Below are 18636 nucleotides of genomic sequence, written 5' to 3'. Positions count from 1 at the left end.
TTAATTAGGGAGTGGTGAGAGTGGTGAGCTAGGAGGGGATGCAGCAGGAGGCACAGGGAAGGTGCTCCTGAGTTCAGCCATTTGCGGATTACAGAGAAAGACAGGCCTAAAGAGATTTATTGGAATAACAGCTCAAGGAGCCAGAAGAGTCCAGAAAGAGAAACTGTGAGTAGAGAGATAATAGCACTCCTGCATTTAGTATTGGGCTACACTGATTGAGCTGAATTTGGATGACATATTTGTATTGTACAATCTCCATCTTGAAAAGTAAAAGTGTGCTGCAAGCTCTCCTGATTAACTGCCACCACCGTCTCCTGTCTTCTATTTGCACTCTACACCAAGGGCACCCCAAATAACACCAGACAGGAGTCAGCCACCAAGGGAGTGCCCCGGGGGAAACAACAGTCATCATCATCCTCTTGTGCAACCCCCTCATCACTGTGTGTGTGTGTCCCTGGGAGGTGGGAAGGCCTGCAAGGCAAAATACCACCGTGACACAAGACAGAGAGCCCAGTATCCACCATTTTGGGTTCCTGCATTCCCCGCCACCCACGGGCCACCACATTTGCCGATGGGGTGCTCTATTTCATGCCGCTATTTTGAGATGTTCAGTTCCTTTTTAGAGTGGGTTGTGCGGTCTGAGACAGGCAACACATCGGTAATACACTACTTGGATGATTTTTTGTTCATCGGTCCACGGGATGAGTCGTTATGTTTATACACTTTGAATTCTTTCAGGTTTTTTATGGCCATGTTTGGTGTCCCTCTAGCGGAGGACAAAACGGAAGGCCCATGTTGGTGCCTCTCCTTCCTGGGGATAAAAATCGATACGAGCAGGATGGTTCTCAGCCTCCCGGAAGACAAAATTGCAAAATTGAGACGGGATATCGACAGTAGCATATGCGCAAAAAAGGTCACGTTGCATGACTTACAGTCCTTGTTGGGTCAATTGGCGTTTGCATGCAGGATATTCCCTATGGGAAGGGTTTTTGCTAGGAGGTTGGCCATGGCAACGGCAGGGGCAAAACAGCCGCACCATTTTATAAGACTACCCAGTTCTTTAAAAGATGATTTAAGGATGTGGATAAAAGGCAAAAAACCACGGCGCCACTTGGTGTGGATCAAAGAAGGTGGATGTGAGACAAAGGAGGATAATAAATGCTCACCGTATAGTTATGAAAGTTGAGTTTGATGGGTTCCACAAGGTAGCTGCTGCCAGATCCGGGCCGGTTACCGAGGTGACCGCTTGGGTATAACGAATGTACGGAGGAAAAAATGGATCTATAGTGGCGCCGCTGTGTGGTGAAGACAGGATGAATCCAGATGTCGGGTGATAATAAAATAATGGTATTTATTGCTATGCAACGCGTTTCAACGCCGAACTGGCGTCTTCGTCAGGCATGTGTTTCCACATGCCTGACGAAGACGCCAGTTCGGCGTTGAAACGCGTTGCATAGCAATAAATACCATTATTTTATTATCACCCGACATCTGGATTCATCCTGTCTTCACCACACAGCGGCGCCACTATAGATCCATTTTTTCCTCCGTACATTCGTTATTTAAGGATGTGGCAATCTTTCCTAAAAGTTTATGAAGGTATATCGTGTCTCATGGAGGAAGAAATGGGCAATGCGGACCTACAGCTGTACACAGATGCGGCAGGGGCCCATGGTTATGGGGCGGTTTTTGAGCATAAGTGGTCGGCTGGTGTTTGGCCGGCGGATTGGTACGAAAAAGGTTTTACTAAAAATCTGACGTTATTGGAGTTGTTCCCCATCGTAGTAGCAGTGGAGCTATGGGGTGCAGAGATGGCGAACAGGCGTATCTTGTTTTGGTCCGATAATGAGAGTACGGTTGTGGTTATAAATAAATTAACGTCTAGTTCTCTCCCGGTGTTAGCTCTGCTCAGACGGTTAGTGCTAAAATGTTTATCGTTTAATGTGGTGTTCAGGGCATGTCATGTACCGGGGGTTGTTAATGACGTTGCTGATGCTCTGTCTCGTTTTCAGTGGCTTCGTTTCAGGACATTGCATCCTCGGGCGGATCAGGAGGGGTACGACTGCCCGCCATCTCTTTGGGACCTGCCGGGGAGCAGCTGACACCGCTGCTGCAGAATTCTCTGGCGACAACTACGTGGAACTGCCATGGTAAGGCATGGTCTGAATGGCTGTCACATGCAAATGCGACTGAGGTAATGTCCCCGGAGTCATGTTATGTGATCACGTTGCGGTATTTAGGTTCTTTAAGGAAAAAAGGCATGTCGGCAGCGGTGGTTCAAAAGCGCTTATCAGGGGTTGCGTTTGCGCTAAAGATGTTGGGGGTGGAGGATGTCACCAAGCGTTTTGTTTTTGCGCAAATGTTAAAAGGTTGGAGGAAGGAAAAGAAGACATCGGACGGCCGTCGTCCAGTGTCTTTTATTTTGCTACGGCGATTGGCGGACGCGGCGACATCAGTTTGTTCTTCCGTTTTTGAAGCATGCTTATTTTCATGCGCTTTTGCGCTCGCTTTTTTCGGGGCACTGCGCGTTAGTGAATTAGTATCCACCACGCGGTCCTGTCCGTCGGGCTTGTTGGCGGATGACGTAGTGGCACTGTCGGATTCAATAAAAATTCGGGTGCGGCGGTCTAAAACAGATGTGTTGGGAAAAGGGGTGTGGTTAACCATCTTTGCTCTAGATTCAAAATTTTGCCCGGTAAGGGTGGTGAAGAGCTACATGGCGTTGCGCCCGCAGGGGGGTAGTTTCTTGTCACATAAGGATGGATCTCCTTTGTCAAAATTTCAATTTTCTTCCATTTTTAAAAAATGCTTGGTCTCGGTGGGTTTGCCTCCTTCTGAGTTTGGGACCCATTCGTTCCGCATAGGGGCCGCCACAATGGCGGATGTGGCGGGTTTGACGGAGGTGGAAATAAAAAATTTGGGAAGATGGAAATCGGGTTGTTTTAAGAATTACATTCGTCCTCATTTGTTAACCTGTTGAATTTTATTTGTTTCTGCAGATGTTCGTAGACCGGTGGTTTGGTTTATCGGTCATTCGTACATTTATTGGGCGGCTCAGAGGGCGTCTTGCCGACCTGGAGGGCTGGATCTTGGCTTCAAACATGCGGATGTGTACTGGAGGGGTATCAGAGGCCTAAAATGGCTGCAAGTCCTTCCGGAGGTGGTGGCTGTGAGCAGGATGTCACAATCTCCAACGGTCGTGGTGATACACGCAGGTGGCAATGACCTGTGCTCAACGAGGGTAGCGGAGCTGATTTCCATTATGCGGTCGGACTTTGATCGCTTCGCTGCCTTTTTTACGGATCTGGTGGTAGTGTGGTCCGAAGTAGTTCCGAGGGTTTTATGGAAGGGAGCTAGGAACAACGCGTCCCTGGAACGGACCAGGCGGCTTTTGAACGTTAGGGTATCGCGGCATGTCAGGGGTCAAGGGGGTGTAGTCATCAGGCATAGGCAGTTGGAAGGTGACAATAGGGGTTTAATGTTGCAAGACGGGGTACACTTGAACGACATTGGCCTGGACATTTTCCTTTCAGGTTTGCAGGACGCCGTCGATAGGGCATTGTTTTTGCTTAGGGGGGTGGGACGGAGCGCGGTGTAGGAATACACCCGTCTCCGCTTGGCGTGTTCGGAGGCTCTTGTTCCGTTTCGTTGAAGGGAATGTGTAAGACGGCTCACCTGGCAAAATAACAAAGACATGCCCACCGCGGGGGCGGTGGCACGGCATGCGAGGTGATCGTCATCCAGAACATCAAGTTAATGAATGTCAATGAACGGACAAGGTTTCCTTTTGTTATATTGTTAATAAAAGCTGTGGCTACCCCCACTTTATTCCACTAAGATGACTATGTGTGTTTTTCTATAGTAAGTATTTAAGTTGCACTCAGTAGCTGGTAGGTACATACAGTCTTAGGGATCTCAGGCTGTCTAAGCAGGGGAGCCACTGACTGGATGTCAGGTCTCCTTTAAGTATCCCATAAAGCACACTGAGTGGGTTCCTGATATGAGTGGTCGAAGGAATCACATGGGAGGGAGGGTTTAAGATTATATAAAGGAGGTTACTTCCTGTAGTGAGCCTCTTTCCCGCTTTCCAGACAGAGTTAAGGAACGCCCGCCCGCCCGCCCTTCTTTTATTGAGAAATTAGAAGTATTTATGGCTTTGTGTTGTATGACTTTGTATTGATAAGATTGGTTTCCATTTGTCACAGCTGGCGTGTTCGGAGGCTCTTGTTCCGTTTCGTTGAAGGGAATGTGTAAGACGGCTCACCTGGCAAAACAACAAAGACATGCCCACCGCGGGGGCGGTGGCACGGCATGCGAGGTGATCGTCATCCAGAACATCAAGTTAATGAATGTCAATGAACGGACAAGGTTTCCTTTTGTTATATTGTTAATAAAAGCTGTGGCCACCCCCACTTTATTCCACTAAGATGACTATGTGTGTTTTTCTATAGTAAGTATTTAAGTTGCACTCAGTAGCTGGTAGGTACATACAGTCTCTATCTGGCTTGGTATTTGCTGGACTGAAAAAGTTTGGGAATCACTGACCTAATGGAACAGTGGGGTAGACTTAATCATATTTAAATATACTTACATATTTTAAATAAGTTTAATATTACATATGAACTCTTAAAGGAATATCCCAGGAAATACTGAGGCATTGGGTAATACCAAGTCCAGAGCCAGAGGGGGACGTGCATGACACAGGAATAGAAAGACCTCTCAATAGAAAATCACTGTGCCATGCACCCATAATAACACAAGTTTGTACATTTTGCCCGGAGTGTTCCTTTAAGGCTGATAGATAACTTCTCACCCAGAGGCTGTGTGGTACTAACAGGGAGGAGGGGGCTGTGTGGCACTACCTGGGGGGAGGGGTCTGTGTGGCACTACCTCGGGGGAGGAGGCTGTGTGGCACTACCTGGGAAGAGGGGGCAGTGTGACACTACCTTGGAGGGGGCTGTGTGGCACTATCTACAGAGGGCACTAAGTTTATGGGGGTACAAACTGGGGGCCTAACTTTTCTATGGGGAAAATAACAGGGCCTAACATCTATATGGGGTTACAAAGTGATGTTTTCTGCCATATTACTGCCCCCGTGAGTTCACCCGCAAAGGGGCCTACTAGGACTGTGTCGCCCAAGGGCCCACATAAAGCTGGAGCCAGCCCTGCACACACATAACATACATATTAAAACACACACATAGGTACACACACATAATTACACACACATAATAACACATACATAAAAAAACACACACACACACACACACACATACACACACCACACAACAACACACACATACAAATACACATAATAACAAACATAAAAAGACACACACAAAAATACACACATGATAACACACACACACACACACACACACACACAATAGTCTTAATAACACACACATAATAACACAGGTATCTGCTCTTTGGTACATGTGGGTGGCCCTTAAAAGGGCCTTTGGGTCAATAAGAGAGGCTTTTAGATGCCTGGAGAGCGTTGGTTTATCTGGACGTACCAGCGGGGCTCGGCCTGGATCTTGGGCACGATGCCCCCCTGTGCTACGATGACATTTTTAAGCAGCTCGTCCAGCTCCACATCTCGATGCATTGCCAGCTGTAGGTGACGAGGTGTAATGCGGCAGCTATTACGACGTAGGGCTGCGATGCCGGCGCCAACCAGGATCTCTGCAGTCATATACTCCATCACAGCGGCCAGGAACACTGGAGCATCAGAACTGAAGCGTCTGCCATAATTCCGTTTCCTCAGAAAGCGGTGTATACGGCCAACTGGAAACTTCAGGCCAGCCCTGGATGTTCTGCTCCTGGCTGTGGCTCTTCTCTTTCCTCTCAGACTTTCTCTATCTGACATGTTCACAAGGAACAAAAGGACTACTGCATAAAACAATAATCCAGAATGAACAGAGCAGGCGGCGGCTGCTTTTTATACCCAGTGCTGCTCTCTGGTGCAATTCCAAGTCATAACCTCACAGTCAGCCGGACTATTACCTCATGGGAGGTTCCAATTTGCTCTTCTGGGTGGTGCTGCTTTCTGATTGGTGGAATTCCAAGTCAGATTTATAATATTACAGTTTGAAAGAGATGTTTAATTTGCTTCATTTAAATGACCAGTAGTGCTGCACTCTGATTGGTGGAAATTAAATTTAGCTTCTGGACATCACAAAAAGCAGGAGATGTCCAGTTTTTTACCTCCTGACCCTTCAGTCTTGTATATTATCCACCGTCCTGCTCCTTAACTTTAACTTTTCTTAGTAAAACAAAAGCTATAACTGGACACCAGAATTCACAAAAATCCTATAAATCAAACTAGAGCCGCCACGTACAATCGGATATGGATCTCTATTCAAATCCAAACCAGTAAATACAAAGTGTTTTACCTCATGGGATTCAGACACATTCAGTATCAAGAATACAGAGACAGGAATGGGGATAAATAAGAAAATATACATCACATTGTCCTGCAGTCTTCTTGATTTCTATAAATGGAGACATTTATCTCTTTCCCTCCATGTCCCTCACTATCATGGTTTCATGGGCGCGATGAGGCCTCAGCAGACTGACCGATTTACCATAATTTATGACTGAAATTCACGCAAATTATAGTGCAACGTAACACCTGCTATTACACCACTTATTGTGCAAAAGTATAAAAAAAAATCCCCAAACGAAACGACCCATATAATAATGTTAACGTGTTATTGATACCGCATGGTGACAAGTAAACGGTGCAAATTATGGGTGAATGGGAAAAAAAAGCAGTTCCAAAAAAACTATTCTGCCGTTTATTTTTTACCGTGCGGCATGAATAACATGTTAACTTCATTATATGGTTGTTACGATTGTGTATTTTTGTAATACTTTTGCACAATAGGGGACTTCACAATGTGATCTATTGATCTCGTCCGTAATGCTTTGGCATACCTAATAGGCATATAGTCATGGCAGGCCTGGGGGCCATTGTTAGAGCTCCGGCTGCATGGAACCAAGGGAGTGACAGAGGGAGCCCCAGTCACTATTGAAAATGGCAGGAATCAGAACTCTCTCTATTTTACAGCCAACACACTGCAATATGGATTAATAATACGTCCAAGTGCAGGAAGGGGTTAAATAGACTTATAAGCTCTCCTGACATGTCTGTTTTGACACACTTCAATGGCAAGGGGAATCAAAATACCCAGTTTTCAATTATTCGTACTTTTCCAGGAAGAATTACAGAGGCACAGTACAGAATTCTAAGCAAAGATGCTCCAGAATTGTAATTTTATTGCTAATGCCAGTATTTACTAAAACAAACACAGAGCTCCGTAGATATGGATTTAAAGGGATTGTGTCGCTAGAAATTTATTTTTATTTTTTCAGTGAAACAGTTAGTATTTAAGTGATTAAACATTGTTTTAATTTTTTTAATTATAAATTAGATTCTAATTAATAACATTTCCATGTGCTGGTCACTAGAGGGAGCAATTCCCAAAATTGCAGCATTGCAATGTGGTAAAGCAACCTCATTACTTTATGCTGCAAATTTGGTGTAGACACACACGCTCTAGGGAGCTCACACAATCCCCCCTCCCTTATCCTGGTTAGGGCCAGGAGAAGGAGGTAGTTGAATCTTCTAATCCTCCTACACCGTGCATTCGCTCAGAAAATGGCGGCACACAGTGTAGGAGGATTAGATACAGTCGTAATCAGACAGTATAACACGAACATAATACACACATCACATACACAAACATAACTTACCTGCTCCTGCCGCCGCTGCTGCCTCCGATTCTACTCCTCGCGTCTTCGCTGCCTGGAACATATGTCCGGAAGCCGCAACCAGAAGTAGTTATCTTACTGTCCGGCTGCGGCTTCCGGTCCACATGAAAATGGCGCCGGATGTCGCTCTGCCGAAGACCTTCTTTTTGGACTGTGTGGGAGCGGCGCATGCGCCGTTCCCATACAGACGGCGTACACTATAGTGAATGGAACGGCTCCCGTTCGCATTCTCTATGGGGATGTATGTGCCGTATTCCATCTCTGTATGTGTCGTTAACCGACACATACAGAGATGAAAAAAAAAATGGCAGCCCCCATAGTGAGGTAAAAATGAGAAAGAATAAAAAAAATACAACACAAAAACACAAATAAATAAAATTTATTTTAATAACATACTAAAAGCAAATTTATATATATATATATATATATATATATATATATATAAAAATCTGCGACACCTTCCCTTTAAAAGACAACATGCTGGCTGTATGCAGCTGCCACTAGGGGGAGCTTAGGAGCTTCCTGCATACTGTGTTATTATGGAATTCTATGTATAACTGGATGCAAGCTCCCCCTAGTGGTGCCTCAAGGCAACCAGAATGGCATAATTTACTTTCCTTCACCGCTATTAAGATATAATTAGAAAATATTTCGAAAATAAATGGCCTTTAAGGGTTGACATTCACTTTAAGGGCACCCTACAACTTTTAATTGTTAGCATTTATTTTACAGAATAGTAAAAGGTTATATAAGTTTGTAACGGACACTGATTAAAAATTCAGACTGCCTCCTCCCTCGTTTCCCTGCATGCTCCTTCATCACAATGTTCAGAGTCTCTGTCAGGGGAAGGGAACAAGTCCTGGATCCTCTCCAAAAGTATCTCTGTACAGCAGTGCGAAGAAGGAAACCTAGCGATGCTGCTATTAAAGGGTAAACTCATGAAGTCAACACATTTTCAAATTAAAGTTGGATCGGGGATTATCTTATTGCCCGAAGTCCAACTACAGAGACCCCTTCATATTTGCTGTTATTACCAGGAAGCCTGTGCCTAAGGCGACAGGAAGGAGGGGGCGACATCTCTATTCAAAGGAACGGAGTTAAATCGGAAGTTATACATCACACTGTCCTGCAGTCCTCTTGATTTCTAAAAATGCAGACATTTATTTCTTTCCCTACAACACAGCTTTTTATGCTTTACTATTGGTGTTGCATCATAATACTAGCCTGTTGCACCAACTTTTTGGGAAAAAAAAACATTTAAGACACATTTATCATTGAAATACGCTAAAAACAGATGTATGCGACTTTCCCAGCAATGGGGGCTTGCTTATCGGGACAGGGGGTGTCTTGAGATGAGCCAAATTGCACCAAGATTGTGGCGCAACAAAGTGGTCTACAGTGTCAGCCAAGCGGTGGTATAAAGTTAGACAGAAGTGCGTGACATTTATCATCCAGCATGAGCCGCTATAATAAATTTGGTGCATCTAGTCTAATTGATAGCTGTCTGAATTTAATGGGGTTCTTCAGGGAACCCGAAAAAAACCAAGATGGTATTAGTAAATCTGCCCCTTTGTGTTTCAATTCTTCACCATTTTCATTGTTAGCTGTCAGTGAATGGGAACACTCTTGTTTACATTCAAAGGCTGCAAACTCGTACATACCTTGTCCTGCTCGCAGCTGAGAAGTGGATACAATTGAGTTCAGTGTAGACAATACTCTATGTGCTACATCAGTAGCACAAATCTCTCTGGTAGTTTGCTACAATGTATCGGTCTCGGGTCCAGGCTGTGTAGCTCACAGAGCATTGTCTAGACTGGATACAATTGTGTTAGTAAATGTGTCCAATTAAGATTTTAGCACACATATGGGTGAAGTGGTGAGGGAGATAATATAATTATTAAACAGGATAAAGTTCATGCCCCCCTCCCTGTCGAGTCTATTTTGGCGTTAAGAACTACAGGGATTTTTTTCGGTTTTGTGTCGCTGCATTCACAGAGTCGTCATTTATTGTTTATTTAGAGGAAGTGGCCGGGAGGCCGGAAAAAGCTAGAACAGGGTTTAGGGGGTCCCGTTCTAGAGATAGGTGCGGGTCCCGGAGGTGGGACCCGCATCTATCTGACATTTATGACATCTTTGATTGACTTTTCTTATTTTTTTGTAGGGGAATGAAAAAAAATAAAAAATATTCCTCCATTTTTCAGCCTGTAATACTGCGCTCTGTTGCTACGAGTGTGACGTCATTGTACAGTATGGAGCAGTGTAAGGAATGATGGGGATGCAGTGCTCACTAGAGCGCCACGGCCTCTTCAAACAGCGGCTAAGGGAAGGTGTTGAGAAGAAGACCCCCACCGATCAGATATTGATGGTCTAACCTGGAGATACGTATATGTTAACCGGATGCCATAATAGTCTATAGGTGACAGATACCACGATTAGGCATTTGTCACAGGCATCCATCATCCATGGGCTATTATGGCATCCGTTTTACGTCATGAAAAGTGATTAAAAAGCCAATGACGTATGTGTTGAATGAACGCTTGTAAAATATACCACAGAATGCGTTTTTGTTTTTTTTTTACTTATTTTCTTTTTGCTTGTACTACGGAATAGGATTGGAGTCAACCCTTGGAAGCTGAGCACCCTTTAGGAGTATAACTCCAGCTTTGTCACAGCGCCACCTTACACCTCGTTTTCTATATACCATAGAGTGACACACGTCACCCCGAGGCTCCATGTTAAACAATGTATACCACGCAGTATGCAACATTTTGTAGGATCCCATTGTATGGCATAGCATAGTCTGCTACACATTTCCATACCTAAAAAAAAGTATACCGACGTATACCAGCCCAAAAGGACACGCTCTTGGCCTCAATAAGCTAATGGAGACCTATGGACATGTTTAATGTGTACGACAAGAAGCCTTCCTAGCAGTACACGAAAAATATACATCACAAGCGTGACAAAAACAGGTCTTGACTGTTAGGGCAAATTTATGAAAACTGGCATCCTCTTATTCTTGAAAAGCAGGGCGACGTCCTCCATATCCTCCAACTGAATTTAATGGGAAAAAAACTCCAACAAAACTGAAGCGATTCCGCAGCATAAATTGACATGCTGCGGATTAAAATAACTGCCCCGCAGGTCAATATATGGACGGTTTTGCATCCGATTTTTTTCCGCATCATGTGGATGAGATTTGTTCAGTCTCGTGATCTTTGCAGCTACTGTAAATGCTGCGGACTTTCCACACAGAATTCCGTTGCGGAAATTCCTCAGCGTTTACGCTTCGTGGAAACCCAGCTTAACAGGCGATTTGAAAATTGGTTCCCGTCCACAGGTGCTGACCTCCATAACCTCAAGGTGGGCAACGCTGGTTTCAGACAGTTTTGAAAAAGACGCCATGTATTCCTAGAGATCTGTGTATATAGCATCCTTATAGCAGTCTATGGTCTCTCCCAGCGTAGGCCTATTTTCTGAGATGATCATCTGGATTTCCCAATCCAGTCAAAATTATCTTCTTATATGTCATAGATTATTATACATGTAAGAAGATGACATTGGTAAAGTCTTGATCTTGAGTTATCACTGAATAAAAGAACTCTATAGAAAGCTTAAACCTCTGACACAGCTGAGAGATTTCGCTCGTTGCAGACACTGAAGCGCCTAGGGAGAGTGTCAGGGACTGCAAGGGGTTAAGAAAGGATGGAACGGTTTAAATAATGCCCAGGACCGGGATTGGTGAACAAGGGGTGAGAGGGGCGTGGTTAAGAAGATATAAGGCAGGGGGTTGGGGCAGAAAGCCCTCTTACCTTCAAGCTGCAGTGGAAGAAACACCTTTGCTGCTGCTGTGAAGATTCGGAGCGTGATCCTTCAGGACGATGGCGGAAGATCTGTTGCGGAAGGTGGCACAGCGGGTAGCGTTGGAGGGGCCCGCCTGGCTGGAATCCCTGCTGGCGGAGGGAGAGATTCGAGGATCAGAGCGTGGCATGGAACAGCCGGGAGCGGCTACCCGAGGTAGGCCGCAGCGCGTTATACGCCCCCGATCGTTTGAGCCCTAGTCCCGTTGCTGTGCGGGGCGCAGTGACTGCTGCACCGTCGTGCGGTGGTCCCAGCATGTCCCCTAGGCCTATGTCGACTGGCGCTATGTCGACATAGTGCCGCCCTCCCCCCCGTCCACTCGTCGCGCGGGCGTCCCTCCCCATGGCGGTAAGAGGGCTGCTGTTAAACCGGCACAGGCACGGTACAACCAGCCTCGAGCTGCTGGTGCGGGCACGGAGGCAGCGGCCGATTTACGCGACAGTGGGGTGAGTATGGTGGGCCCAGGCTGTGGGGAGAACAGAGGCGGGACTTCCTGGCCGGCGCAGGTCGTCCAGGAAACAAGATGGCGGCGCCCATGGAAAGAAGATGGCGGCGGGTTCGGGGAAGCGAGCGGTGAGTACTCAGCCCAGCCCTGGGGCGGGGGCTTCTGCTGTGCCTGCTGCTTCTCCACCCCGGTCTCCCCCGGCCCCCTGTCAGCAGGGGTCAAGGCCGGGGGGGGAGTGTGCTAGGGAGGATAGGGTCGAGGGAGTGGTGGGCCCGGTTTGCCCTTCTCCTGCCTTGTCTCATTTTTCTCCTGCAGGTCCAGTGAGGGAGCGTTCCAGGCGAGGGAGGAAACGCCGGGCTGGAAGACATCGCCGTCACGGCCATCACAGACGTCGCAGGTCAGGTGGCGCAAAGAGGCATGGTCGGCGGTCTTCCTCGTCTTCCAGCGATGGATTCTCCTCCTCGTCAGCGACAACGACATCTACCTCATCAGGATCGTGGAGGAAGTCTTCGGGGAGATCGTCACGGCCGCAGAGACACAGTCGACGCCGGGAGGTGCGGCGCTTGTCGGGGGATCGTGAGCAGCTGTCCCAGGTTGTTCCTCCCGCCGGGCCGGTGGAGGAGGTTCAGGCCGTGGTTCCAGTGCCGCGGCAAGTGGCTGAAGGACCCTCTGGAGTCGGTGGGACCTCTGGGAGCGGTGAGTCGGCCTGCGGTGACGCATGGCTTAATAAATCTAATGCATCGGGTGCGGATCTGATTTCTGTTTTAAAAGCCGTGGTGGCTGGGTTAAATGTGAATGAGGGAACGTCGGTTCCCTCGGTGCCACCAGAGGGGCTAAGCTCCCGTCTGAGAGAGAAAATGCTTTAGCGAGTTTGACGTTTCGAGATTCATTGTTTTGTGGGGTCGCTCCTCTCGGGACTCATTTGTCAGCTGAGATCAAGGACAAGATTTGGAGGAATGAATTTGTGGATATTTGGTCCTTGGTCTCGGTGGAGCAGGTGACTGTCGATAAGGAGCGGGTCGTTGAGAGAGGTTCAGATAGGAAAGCTAAAGTCGCTAAAACGTTTGGCAACTGGGTACAGTGTTATGCTACACTGGCTCATGTTATTTGCCAGCGCTATCCCGGGAAAGGGGCTGAGTTGTTTGTTTATTTTGACACAATTTTCAGCGCCCACAGGCTGCACGGTTGTGCGGCCTGGTGGCGTTATGATGAAGAATTTCGGCGTCGTTTGGCTTTGTCGCCCGATATTAGTTGGGCGACGAAGGCAACGGACGTGTGGTTGCAGCTCATCTTAGCACAAGGGAGCAGGCAACAACGACCCTTTACCAGTGCGGCCGCAGCGCCAGGCCCCGTCTCTGGAGCTGCGGCCGCTAGGCCCACGGGGGCCTGTTGGCTCTACAAGGAGGGCCACTGTCGGTTTGTTGCCACGTGCAAATTCCGACATGAATGCTCCATCTGTGGGGGCGCTCATTCGGCGCTCCGGTGTTTCCGGAGAGGTAAGCAGCCGGTCAAGGCACCTCCTTCCGGCGCAGCGGAGAACGCCGGTGAACGTTCTCGAGATGGTCCCATGGTTAGAGCGGTACCACAGGAGGCGGGAAGCAGAGGTGCTCACTAGTGGGTTTTCGTTTGGTTTTGAGATTCCTTTTGAATATTCTGCGACATTGTCATTGGCTGACAATTTGAAGTCGATCAATGAGAATGTGGGCATTGCGCGTCTAAAATTGGCGAAAGAAGTGGAATTAGGGAGAATGGCAGGTCCATTCAGCGAGCCGCCGTATACGAATCTGCGAGTTTCCCCCCTTGGCTTAGTTCCAAAGAAGGAGCGGGGAAGGTTTAGGCTGATTCATCACCTTTCCTTTCCTCGCGGTGGTTCTGTTAACGACGGGATTTCCAGGGCGGAGGCGGCGGTTTCGTATACGTCTTTCGATGTTGCAGTGAGGCTGGTACAGGCGGATGGGCAGGGCGCGTTGTTAGCTAAGTCTGATATTGAAGCGGCCTTTCGTTTGCTGCCGGTTCATCCGGAGTGTTTTCACCTGCTGGGTTGTTGTTTAGATAATGGTTTTTATGTTGATATGTGCCTTCCCATGGGTTGTTCAATATCGTGCAGTTACTTTGAAATGTTTGCGTCATTTCTAGAATGGGTAGTTCGTTTGGAGTCTGGTTTTGATTCGGTCATTCATTATCTGGATGATTTTCTTTTTGTAGGCCCTGGGGGCTCTGGGTTGTGCAGCACGTTGCTGCGGGTGTTTCGACAGGTAATGTCGCGTTTTGGTGTATCTATTTCTGAAGACAAGACGGAAGGCCCGGTAACTGTTTTGTCATTTTTGGGTATCGAAATAGATACCGTGCAGATGATTTTTCGCTTGCCTGATGATAAATTGGCAAGTCTGGTGTCGCAAGTTGACCAGGTCATGGGGTCTAAAAAAGTGACGTTGAAACAGTTACAGTCGTTATTGGGACTGCTGGTGTTTGCTTGTCGGATAATTCCAATGGGTCGTGTTTTTTCTCGGCGTTTATCTTTAGCCACTAGGGGTATATTGAAACCGAATCATTTTATCCGGGTAACTTCCTGGATGAAGAAGGATTTGTTTGTCTGGCATTCATTTTTGAGTTCGTTTAATGGGAGGTCGGTGTGTCAGGACGCGGAGTTGTCTAATATAGACTTGGAATTGTTTACGGATGCAGCTGGAAGTGATGGTTTTGGAGCAATTTTGGGCCGAATTTGGTGTAGGTCCCCTTGGCCCTCGCATTGGGGTGAGCTAGGATTGTTACGTAATTTGACGTTATTAGAATTGTTTCCTATTATAGTTGCAGTAGAGTTGTGGGGTAGTGTGATGGTGAATAAGCGGATTGTATTTTGGACAGACAACATGGCGGTGGTGCATGCGGTGAATGGGTTGTCGTCTATTTCATTGCCGGTATTAGCTTTATTACGACGGTTGGTTTTGAAGTGTTTAAGGTTGAATGTGTGGTTTCGTGCAAAACATGTTCCGGGAGTCCGTAATGTGATGGCTGATGCTTTGTCTCGTTCACAGATGTCCTGGTTTCGGGAATTGCACCCGGCAGCTTTGGCAGAAGGGGAGTCCCCCCCCCCCTTCACTTATGGGCCCTGGTCGAGGACAACTTATGAGACTGTTGAGGGGTTCGGTGGTACCGGCGACTTGGAAGAGTCATTGCAGAGCGTGGGATCGGTGGTTGGAGATTGCGGGGGATAACTTCCCATCACAGGATGGGTGTCACCTTGATGTCACGTTAGCAAGTTTGGTACAATCACGTCAGGAGGGGGGCAGTGCGGCCACTGCAAGCAAGTTTTTAGCAGGTGTGGCCTTTATGTTAAAATTGTGGGGATGCAGAGATGTTACAAAATAATTTGTTGTTAGGCAGTCTTTGAAAGGGTGGAGAAAAGAGGCGTGTTCCAGGGACACGAGGCGTCCAGTATCCTTTTCGCTCCTGGGTCGGCTTCTAGCCGTTTTATGTTTTGTGTGTCGGGATGAATATGAGGTGTCTTTGTTTGGCGCGGCGTTTTCTTTGGCTTTCTTTGCCGCCTTACGGGTCAGTGAGCTGGTTCCGCCCAGCGTGGGCGCAAGCGGTGGGCTTCTCGGATCTGATGTAGTGGCGTTGGGAGATTCTCTCCGGGTCTGCGTTCGGAGGTCGAAGACAGACACGGCAGGGAGGGGAGCTTGGTTGTCGATTGGGCGGATTGGGGGGCAGGATTGCCCGGTGAGATGGGTTCAGGAATTCGTGTTGGTCCGAGTGCCCGGGGCTCAATTCTTGATACATCAGGATGGATCAGCAATGTCGCGTTTTCAATTTGAGGCGGTTTTTAAGGCCGGGTTGAAATACCTGGGTTTGCCACCGGGCGAGTTTGGTACACATTTGTTTAGGATTGGGGCGGCAACAGAGGCGGATGCCTTGGGCTTGGATTCAGCGGCTATCATGCGTCTGGGTAGATGGCGTTCTAATAGCTATAAGTCGTATGTGCGACCTGATTTGGTTTTAAAGTGTGATTAAGCTTGGAGGTTCCCTGGTTAGTTCTCCCACCCACCCCCCCCTCCCCCCCCTTTTTCCTTCCTCGTTTCTTTGGGTATCGTGTTATGCTAATCCTACCTGTATCTTCATTTGACCGGAATGTAGCTTGATTTTTCTTTGTTAGGGTCTCGGCGCCCCCAGGTGTGGATCTTGGGGCATTCTTATGTGCATTGGGCAGCGGTTCGAGCAGGACGGAGGCCGTTGGGTCCGAATTTGGGCCTCTCACAGGCCGACGTCCATTGGAGAGGTGTCCGGGGACTACGGTGGGTGCAGTTACTGCCAGAGGTAGTGGCAGTTACGAGGCACACGTACGGACCTGTTGTCCTGATCATCCATGCTGGGGGGAATGATATCGGCCAAGTTAAAATGGCCTAGTTATTATCGTTTATACGGACTGATTTGGCGTGCTTTCAGGACCTGTTCGCCCGTTGTGTTGTGGTTTGGTCCGAGATAGTGGCGCGCACGGTGTGGCGAGGAGCGAGGAACATGGCAGCATTGGAGAGAGTGCGCAGGCTGATTAATGTGCGGGTGTCGCGGTTCATTCGCTCTATAGGGGGAATTGGGTTGCGGCACCAATCTCTGGAAGGGGATAATGCGGATTTGCTGGCGCCGGATGGAGTGCATCTAAATGATATCGGGCTTGATATCTTTTTATTGGACCTGTTGGATGGTGCTGAGAGAGGCTTGGCGTTGCTTGGTGGGGGTGGTCGGGGGACTGAGTAGGTTTCTCAGTTCCCCCTTCTTGGCGGAAAGTACGGCAGAAGAAGACAAAGTTAGCACCCTACATGCCTGATGGAGACAGGGAGCATCGGCATTTCAGGAGAAGGAGAGAGAAAAATAAATATATATATGTCTTCATGCCGATGGTTGTAAATAATAATAAAGCTGTGGCCACTTCCACATTTCCATAAAGAAGGTGTTGGTGTGTTAATTTAAAGAAGGATGGTATAAGGTCCTGGGCAGGTAAGGTGGATAATGGGTCCTTGCAGTCCTGGAAACCAGACCAAAAATTCTTAGTACAGAAATCTCGGAGCAGTGTGAATGGGTTGGAGTTCTCTAAAGACCCTCTTTTTCTGGAAATCATTGCTGACCAGATCACAGACTTTACTGATGTCATTTTCTCTCATTTATATATGACCAGAAGATTATTTTGACAGGATTTACCTTTTAAAGAGGACCGGTCACCTCTCCTGACATGTCTGTTTTAGTGAATACTTGTATTCCCAATAAAACCCCAATTCTGGAGCGTCTTTTCTTAGAACTGCGATGTGCCGTTCCGCTGTTACTCCTAGAAGTTTATTAATAAATTGACAAGTGGGTGTTACCAGTCCGCTAGTCAAAGGGGCGTGTCTCTTCTCATGAGCTCATTGCATAGAGAATTTTACAGAACCTGTTGAGTTCAATAGTTGTACAAATCCAAATGCTTCACCTAATAGTGGCGGCAGACTGTGAAGTCCGAGTAAGAACTAAATGTGGCCATAGTAAAACTGTCTCAGCTGAGTACTGTAACGGTTTAGAGACTTTTAAGTGTTCACGGACCCGATATGGTTAGACCCGGAGTCTCTGTGGGTCCGTTTTACGCCGTGTGCCACCATACATGTACATGAGGCCCTAGTCTTCATAAAATGTAAAACTCTATGAGGTCTTATGAGTACAAATACAAAGGGTCAAGTGACAACCACATGTGAAGGTATTGAGATACCTTGAGATTACGATTCTTAGGGCCTATCCTCCAGCTATAAAGAACAACTACATGTCCACTATTAATTGCATTCAAAGTTTATTTTTCATAAACAATTGGTTATTACAATCATCTCCAACCATAGATGAATTTTGTTCTACCAAACATTGTGTGTGCATTAGTTGTTACATAGAAAATAGTGAGCTTCGTAGTTTCCATAGTTGGCCCATTCGATTTGTACTTGTGGGGGAACTTAAAGGCCATGGTGGATAAGAAAAAGATATAAAAAACATGCAAGTACTTCCATGGTGGACTGGAAAAATATAAGAAACGTGCAAGTACATCCACCTCATGGGCCAAGCTGTGGACAGAGATAGGATTGATTATCTGCCCATAGACGTGGTATGGATCCTCCGTATGGTCTCTATCTGGCTTGGTATTTGCTGGACTGAAAAAGTTTGGGAATCACTGACCTAATGGAACAGTGGGGTAGAGTTAATCATATTTAAATATACTTACATATTTTAAATAAGTTTAATATTACATATGAACTGTTAAAGGAATATCCCAGGAAATACTGAGGCATTGGGTAATACCAAGTCCAGAGCCAGAGGGGGACATGCATGACACAGGAATAGAAAGACCTTTCAATAGAAAATCCCTGTGCCATGCACCCGTAATAACACAAGTTTGTACATTTTGCCCGGAGTGGTCCTTTAAGGCTGATAGATAACTTCTCACCCAGAGGCTGTGTGGTACTAACAGGGAGGAGGGGGCTGTGTGGCACTACCTGGGAAGAGGGGGCAGTGTGGCACTACCTGGGAGGGGGCTGTGTGGCACT

At 47.1% G+C, this 18636-nt stretch overlaps 1 protein-coding gene and 1 long non-coding RNA gene across 2 annotated transcripts; one reads left to right on the top strand and one right to left on the bottom strand.

The window, feature by feature from the left end:
* The first annotated feature begins 1610 nt into the window (after window positions 1-1610).
* Window positions 1611-4426, top strand: LOC142750916 (uncharacterized). The gene is made up of 2 exons (XR_012882635.1): window positions 1611-2150; window positions 3000-4426. It is a non-coding gene; the product is annotated as an uncharacterized LOC142750916 (long non-coding RNA).
* Window positions 4427-5482: 1056 nt separating this feature from the next.
* LOC142750299 (histone H2A-like) lies at window positions 5483-5872 on the bottom strand. Its single transcript, XM_075859292.1, has one exon. It carries the CDS (start codon window positions 5870-5872, stop codon window positions 5483-5485), a length of 390 nt encoding a protein of 129 aa, XP_075715407.1.
* Window positions 5873-18636: the final 12764 nt, after the last annotated feature.

Source organism: Rhinoderma darwinii, chromosome 3 (genome assembly GCF_050947455.1).
Source record: "Rhinoderma darwinii isolate aRhiDar2 chromosome 3, aRhiDar2.hap1, whole genome shotgun sequence".
NCBI lineage: Eukaryota > Metazoa > Chordata > Amphibia > Anura > Rhinodermatidae > Rhinoderma > Rhinoderma darwinii.
The sequence above is the reverse complement of the archived record's forward strand: the minus strand, read 5'-3'. Positions and strand labels throughout refer to the sequence as shown.